Here is a 7,982-nt window from a genome sequence, read left to right as displayed (position 1 = left end):
TTGGTACAAATCTTCGTCGCAAACATGTTACTGTAATATTATGTCTGGACAAGATGCAAGCCCTCGAGAACTTGTCCTAAATTCAGGCTGTTGCTTTGGATTATCAATTTGTTTTAGTTTGAAAATCATCAAGAATGTTGTGAGATTCTAAGTATTCTAATAATCATATAACAATAATTTAATTTATATTGTTTGTGTTTGGAGAATTATCTATTTAAAAGATTCTAATAGTTAATCGTGCCAAGATGTTTATATTGAATTTACTATCAAGAAATATCAATCTTCTACAGCCAAAAGAGATATCTCCTGCATCTTTTAGAAAGATGTAGTTAAGATACTTATGCTAGTTGTAAATTGGTTGTTTTTATTAGCAAAACTTGCAAATGCATTTTATGACTGGAATTGCAGATCTCAAGTTCTCTAATTAGCATCTTTATTAACTTAATTCATTACAATGTTCTTCTCCAATAAGAGAACAATATCAGCAATCAGGGTATCAAACGCTACCACATAACTTAACATTGATAAAATTGTTAGATCATAGTCTGGAATAAATGTTGACTGGTTAAAATAATTGTTTCTAATGTAATACCATTACCCTAATTTTGGAAAGGTTTTTTCAGTGAGTTGTAAAAGTGGCATTCTGCCACCCAACTGCTGGGTACACATGCAGTGTTTCACTGGAATTTAGATCACATAAGGAACTGACTCTGTTTGGTCAAGCTAGGCTTCTATCTGCTGTTCTTTTTTCACTTTTATAAAAGAAAATTAAAGCTTTGATACGTTGGACTTTGTAAATTGTTATCGCTTATAACGTTTTGTAAGATCTTTTTGTCTGCTAATTACTGCATGCTGCTTCAGCTTTGAATAGAAAGCTTTGACATAATTGAATGATCCCAGGAATTTTGATTCATTACCAAGAAACATACATTCTATTTTGTTATAGATAATAAACATATAAATTGCAGAACAATAGGACCAAAAGAGCATAATAATGGAAAATCAAATATGAATTATTACGAATAAAATAATATGATAACTTTAATGAGTACAATGCAAAGCCCCTAAATAGTATGCACCTTCCATAAAAACTTTCTTTATCCAAATCTAAATGTTCTATGCTAAGGACAACAAAGACTATCAAAAGTATATGTCAAGCATTTCACCATAGCTTAACAGAATTTTGCACACAATTTAAGTGTCTCATATGCCATCCAACATTATATAACTCTGAACTAACAGTCACCACTATAAAAGTTAGCAAGTGGATTCATAACAAAATCATATAGAACTCAATGCTGTTGATTCTGATTCGGTTGGCTCCTCTAGGAGGATGAGCTCTCCGCTCGGGATGATATGCCTCTTACTGCTGCTGACGCTGCTGTTGATACCACTGCAGTGGCTTCTCCCATCCCTGAGGATTAACTCTTGTTGCCTTTTGTTGACTTGGTGGTCAGCACCTCCTTCGGGTTTCACGACATGGCTTAATGGCCTCCTGTGGATCTGAGTAAGTTTGGCGTTTGTAGTGGGCGTTGATAGCTCGAGCTTTTGGCGCAACGACAAACATACCTACAATTGGCATCAGAGCCTTGGGTCACGGGTTCGAATCCCGGGAGGTCTCCTTCATTCCATCGGTGCTGAGGGAGAGATTGTTGACTTAGTGGTCAGCACTCCTTCGGGGTTCGCGACATGGCTTAAGCGCCTCCCGTGGATCTGGGAAAGTTTGGCGTTTGTAGCAAGCATTGATAGCTCAATCTTTTGGCCCAACGGCAAACATACGTACACCTTTGATTTGCAGCTCCACTCTACTCCTACTGAATTTGCTCCCGATGGTATTCCTTTGCAGTAGTCTGCTACTGTTCTATAGCAGTCGGTTGTTGTTCTACAAAAGCACTCTATTGGCACTATTGATTGTAATCCACCGGGGTCCTTACCACTTGATCTCTCTCTTGATGGTCCCAATGAAAGTATCACCTGGACTGTGGTTTGTCGAAGGCGGAAGGGGAAGTCCTCCCCCCTCTCCCAAACCCCTCCTTGTCAAGGCTTGGGTGTCCCTACCCCTCCTTGAGTTGGGTTTGGGTTCAAGTTAGACAGGTTTTCTTTTTGGCCTATCCAACCTTGTTTTTTTCGGAGCTTGCTCCCATGTTTTTTTGTTCTCTTACTACCTATGAGATGTCGTATTAAGGGTTCGCACCCTTGTTTTTGCTGTTTTCTTAATCAAAAACCAAATCATTTAGAACCGTTATAATTAATTTGCTCACTTATTAGTTAGTCCATGTTAACGGTGGATGGAAACTCAATGCTCTAGTAACACAAAATAATTGACTTGAGTCACATCCCATCAAATTATTTAAATCTCAAAATGTTGAAAAGCTTCTTGTTTATAGTAAGAAATTTGTCCACATAAAGTTCATGATTTTTTAACAAAAATACAAGAAGAAATGTTCTTAAAAAATACAATTGAATAACATAAGTAACAACAATAAGTCATAACCAATACAAATGATAAAGGGCAGTACTAGTAGTTAGTTGACAATCCATGCAAGGCTGGCCTGATGGTCTAGACTGGATAGATCTCAAGTGGGGGAGCAAGATGTGTATGGATGTCGGGTGAGAGGGTTCAATGCCCTATTATGAGAGATTTATAGATCCCTGGGGATAAGGTCTCATGGTTTTCAGAAGCAGGTATCATGGCTACACTTGGAAAGGGAAAACGAACTTCAAAATAGGGTTTATATATCATCAACCAGCGAGTGTTGTTCAACTTCAAATGGTAGATGAGATTTCTTAGAAGCTTAAATGATTCACAACCCTCCTCCCAATAGAGGCTAGGATCGAGCTCCACCAAGACTTCCCACTCCAATCTTTTCAATAGAATTATGTTGTTCCATGTACAATAGACAAAAATGCTCCAATGTTCTCAACTTAACATTTTCAGAGACATCATTTCCTTCAGAAATCATATGAGAACTGTCTCTTTTTAATGCAAGTGATGAAGGGGGGGGAGACAGCTACCAATTATTATTATTGTGGGATTTACATTTGGCAAATCCCTGTGGTGGGATTTTGTTACACATAAATATGTATTCTCAACCCAAATGGCTTGACAAGTATCAAACCTGCAGGATATGCACCTCCATTGTTCACGTGCATTACCACTTACATGAAGGAAGCACTGACAGTCAAGGGCACAATCACCACAGGCTGAATACTTTAATCGTTCATAGTCCATTTGAGAGTTCAAAGCTCACACTGCAGTCACAGATCTCTATAATGTGTAAATTGAAAGGGTGGTTACAGAGTTAGCTTGTTATCAAGAAGTTTCCTGACTGGAGAACGGGGGGACATGGGGAGGGGTTTCGGGGACATGCAACCAAGGGCCTAACTTTGGGAACGGCGAGGTGACGGCGGTGGAGTGGTGGTTAGGGGGTGGTGCTGATATAAAACATAGAGGTGAATTGAAATCTTCGAGTCAAACAACTCTACAATATAACATCTTTGTGAGTGTCCCATGAAAAGCCAACTTGTTTTCATGAAGTTAAAGGTTGCAATCAGTATGTAACAGCATGTGACATATAGCAAGTGACCCAGTGGCATCCCGCTAGAGGTGGTGGAGGTGGCGGAAGTGTTGGTGCTGTGGGGGGACGTTTCCTCCAAGTCCCTTCCGCCAAGTCCCCAAGTCTTGGAAACGTCCCCCTACAGGAGACACGAGTGTTTTGGGGGGGGACGCGTCTTTGTGGAACACTGGGAAAAAACATCTGTCAGCTTTATGAGGAGACTTGAACCCCCATTTGAGCAACTGCTCCTATTTCATGGATTTCTCTACAAGCTTGTTCATGGAAGCTAGCTACAAATAACCAGTTGCTCTTACAAAAGGCAAGCTTTGTCAGCTTTCATATGACTCTGCCTTATGGGGTTGGAATTCAACTTCTACATCTTAGGGTATTTCTGCAGACAGGTGAACACCATCCATTAGTTCAATGATCTCTTCATTTGCTCAACATTAATCTTCCAAAAGTTTCGCTTCATTCAGCTGAGCCTTTTTCAGATCTATTTTGCTTAGTTTGTAAACGCAATCACAATCATGTCTGCAGCTCTGCTGGCGCTATTATCATCAAGGGAAAACAGGAAAATCCCTGGAAAGTTATCAAGATCCTGTTCAAAACATATCTTCATAACTTATTTGATTTAGACTCACCAAAAATCTCCACAAGAACACTTTCCATCCTTGAAATGATGGTAGCGATTGTATCCCTCAGAATGATTTCCCTAGATATTATCTTGGAGATGAACTTACCAGCAATGTGAAAATCTCTACATATGCGAAGGGTTTTGGTTACTCTGATAATTGTACCAGGATGTGTATTCATAAACCCAAATGCAATTGCTTGTTTCTCACTATGGTGGCTAAGAATTAGTTCTTTTTGCTCTTCCTCAACGTCACTCAGGACAAAGCTTAAGTCGGGAACATATTCTAATGCCTTCATTTGCATGGATAACATCTCTAACGTCTCATATATTTTCTCTGTTTGAGGATGTAACCTATCTCCTATCAGGAAAGTGTGAACATTTCTATTGACCTCAATCCAACTGCATCCGGGAGTTTTTTTCACCTTTTTCTCTTTCGTCATTTTCCGCACTTTTTCAATGCCTTCCCTGTTTCCAACAGATGCATAAATGTTTTCTAACAAGACATAAAGGTGATTTGCAACACGCTCTCCCAAATCTACATTTTTATGAACTCTGCAGGCAGCAAGCAAAGAACCCAGCACTTTAGCATCGGCCATCGGCCTTTATTGGCATTTTGTTGATAAAGTCTTCTGCCTCATCAAGATTTCCCGCACGGCCAAGAAGGTCAACCATGCAACCATAATGCTCCATTGCTGGTGTGAGGTTATAATTTTGAGTCATGCAATCAAAATATTTTTTCCCCTCATTCACTAGGCCGGCATGACAACATGCATGTAAAATACAAACAAAAGTGACAAGGCATGGGTTTGTACCAGAGTATTGCATCTGTTCAAAGAGATTGAGGACCTCCTTTGCACAGCCATTCATACCATATCCTCCAATTATAGATTTCCAGGACACACCATCTCGATGTTGCATGTTGTCAAATATATTGCGTGCTTCCTTTATGCTTCCACATTTAGCATACATGTCCATAAGAGCATTAGAAACGGTAGCATGTGACTCTAATTGCCTTCTAACAATTTCCTTGTGCATCTTCTTACCCTGTTCCAGAGCAGCCAACTTGCCACACGCTGGTAGAACTCTGACAAATGTCTTCAGTTCCGGCTTTACACCAGCAAGTTCCATTTGTTCGTAAAGCTCCACGGCTTCTTTACAATGTCCATTATGTGCATATCCTGCAATCATTGCCGTCCAAGGTGCTGTAATCTTCTCTGGGATTTCGTGAAAGGCCTTTATGGCTTCTTCAACTTGACCATTTATCATATATCCTGCAATCATGGCTGTCCATGATATGCCAGTCCGATGCGGCATTTTGTCAAACAAATCACGCGCCTTCTCTATCTTTCCACATTTAGCGTTCATGTCTACAAGGGCATTTTCCACCAATATATCGTGCTTTAATCAACTTCTACTTAACTGAATATGTGATTTCAACACCTTGTTCCAGAGCTGACAAGCTGGGGCAGGCTGAGAGAGCATTTGTGAAGGTTTTCAAGTTCGGCATCACTCCCACTTGCTGCATTTGATGGAACATCTCTAGGGCTTCTTCAATGAGCCCATTCTGTTCACACCCTGCAATAATACTTGTCCATGACACGACATCTTGTTGCGGCATTGTGTCAAACACATGGAGTGCATCCTCCATGCTTCCACATTTTACATACATATCTACAAGGGCATTCCCGACAAATAAATCTAACTGCAGTCCTCTTCGAACTGCTTGCGCATGGACTTCCAGTCCCTGCTCCAGAGATGCTACCCTACCAATAGCAGAAAGAATGGCGGAGAGAGTAAAGTGATTGAGTTGAATGCTTCCCGACAAATAAATCTGACTGCAGTCCTCTTCGAATAGCAGAAAGAATGGCGGAGAGCGTAAAGTGATTGGGTTGAATGCTTGTCCTCTGCATTTGGGAAAACAACCCTAGTGCCGTTTCAGCTTCCTCACTGCTAGCACAGGCCGAAATCATGGCTGTCCATGAAATCACATTTAGTTCAGGCATTTCGTCAAACACTTCATGAGCATCCAATAAGCTTCCACACTTGCCATAAATGGTGATAAGCGTATTGAACAGAAACGTTTCTGACATAAATCCTCTCCTATTCATATGCGTATGGATTAATCTTTTCTTTTTTCTTGATACAGTTTTGCAGAAGGTATGAATAAGTGGAAGGTTCTATTCGCTGGTTCATAATTTGCAACATGTTTATAGCGTCTTTTAGTTGTCCCTGTTTACACAGAAATCTCATTATCTCGTTAGAGTTAGTTCGGCCATGGCCTAGGTTTTTTTGAAGAGCAATGGTTTCATTCATTTTTCTATGCTATTGAAAGCGTTAAAACAACCAGCAATGCCATTTTTTTTATGTTTCTTCAGCGGCTGCAAAGTAGCCATTGATTTTTTTTGCAGCTATAATCTACAGCGAAATAGTCCTCTGTAATTACCGTCTTGGTGTAACATGAAGGATTTGCAGTTCATTTAAAAGTATATTCCAACAGCCTAAGTTACAATATTTTTTCACAGACCATTTAAATAAATAGATCTTTGTACTTGTGAGTTCCTCCAGTAGACTTGTGTTGTATATTTGTTCAGTCATGAAAAGTCTGGAATACTGTTTTGACAGAGTTTTTCTATTCTTGACAGTTCATTGACTGCCCTTTTTTATATTAAATTTTATGCATGTTAATATAAATATTTAAATAACATATAAAAAATTAATATTAAGATGAGAAAAAAATGAAAAATTAGTTACATAAATTTAAGATTCATTAATTATATTATTTGTGATCAAATATATTTGACCTTGTCAACGAAATCTTATTTCTACATTAGTCTTGTGCGACTAGTCTTGGCATTTGTAGATGACAATATCTACTAGCAATTGCACCATGATGCAATGGGTACGCCGAAGAGGTGTAGATGGTCAATTAGGTGAAAAATGCATTTTTTTTCAGACATTTGTATAGTTGATGAAGTCATTAACTAGAGAATTTAGTAAACATTTTTTTTTGTGCAACAAAGGTATTAATGGAGAAGTGATAGTGAGAGGGAGAGATAGGGGTAGAAAGAGAAAGAGATAGGAAAAAGAGAAAGGAAGATGGAAATGGGTAAAGAGATATAGATAGGTAATGTAGATGGAGATGAAGATAGATATGGATATGGAGATGGAGATACATATTGAGAAAAGGGAAGGGGTAGATAGAGAGAGGAGAGAGGGATAGAGAAGGATTGAAAACATATATTTATAGAGATAAATTGTGTGGGAGATGGAAAGATAAAGATAGAGATAGGAAGCGATATATAGAAAGAGGTAGAGAGAGTGAGATATTTAGGGGTAGAGAGATTAAGAGATGGAAGAATAAATATATGGAGAGATAGCAAGGCAAGGAGATATAGGTATAGAGGTCTAGGAAGAGGGAAACATGTCTAGAGATAAAGGGGGAAAGTAAAAGATATAGAGAGATGAAGACAAAGGGGGAGAAGAAGAGGGAGAGAAATAGATAAAGAGAAAGTGAGAGATAAAGAAAGAAATAGATATGGAGATAGAGAGGAAGAGATTGAGACGAAGAGATAGATAGATATAGAGGGGGGAATGAAGAAAGGGAGAGATAGATATAAAGAGAGAGATAGAGATATATGAGAAGAGAGAGAGGTGGGGATAAGAAGGGTGTGAGGAAGAGAGAAATGTAGAGAGAGGGACAAAGAGTTAGAGTAAAGGAGATAGGGAGAGGAGGGAAAGAGAGAAGAGGGGAGAGAGGAAGAGGGATAGGTAGAGGAATGAGAGAGAAGAGG

The 7,982-nt window shown here is 39.1% G+C and overlaps 3 protein-coding genes across 3 annotated transcripts; all 3 read right to left on the bottom strand.

Annotated features, from left to right (window-relative positions):
* Positions 1-4,059: 4,059 nt before the first annotated feature.
* On the bottom strand, positions 4,060-4,631 carry LOC131048587 (pentatricopeptide repeat-containing protein At3g57430, chloroplastic-like). The gene is made up of 2 exons (XM_059208579.1): positions 4,298-4,631; positions 4,060-4,136 (listed from the first exon to the last, which is right to left on the bottom strand). Exons 1-2 carry the CDS (start codon positions 4,629-4,631, stop codon positions 4,060-4,062), a joined length of 411 nt encoding a protein of 136 aa, XP_059064562.1.
* Positions 4,632-4,773: 142 nt separating this feature from the next.
* On the bottom strand, positions 4,774-5,556 carry LOC131048588 (pentatricopeptide repeat-containing protein At1g05750, chloroplastic). The gene has a single exon (XM_057982594.2). The coding sequence runs from the start codon at positions 5,554-5,556 to the stop codon at positions 4,774-4,776; it is 783 nt and encodes a 260-aa protein (XP_057838577.2).
* A 46-nt stretch (positions 5,557-5,602) lies between these two features.
* LOC131048589 (putative pentatricopeptide repeat-containing protein At3g13770, mitochondrial) lies at positions 5,603-6,299 on the bottom strand. Its single transcript, XM_057982595.2, has 2 exons — positions 6,028-6,299; positions 5,603-5,954 (listed from the first exon to the last, which is right to left on the bottom strand). The coding sequence occupies exons 1-2, from the start codon at positions 6,297-6,299 to the stop codon at positions 5,603-5,605; spliced, it is 624 nt and encodes a 207-aa protein (XP_057838578.2).
* Between the last annotated feature and the right edge of the window lie 1,683 nt (positions 6,300-7,982).

The sequence above is a fragment of the Cryptomeria japonica genome, chromosome 7 (genome assembly GCF_030272615.1).
Source record: "Cryptomeria japonica chromosome 7, Sugi_1.0, whole genome shotgun sequence".
Lineage (NCBI taxonomy): Eukaryota > Viridiplantae > Streptophyta > Pinopsida > Cupressales > Cupressaceae > Cryptomeria > Cryptomeria japonica.
This window is presented reverse-complemented; position numbering and strand designations above follow the sequence as displayed.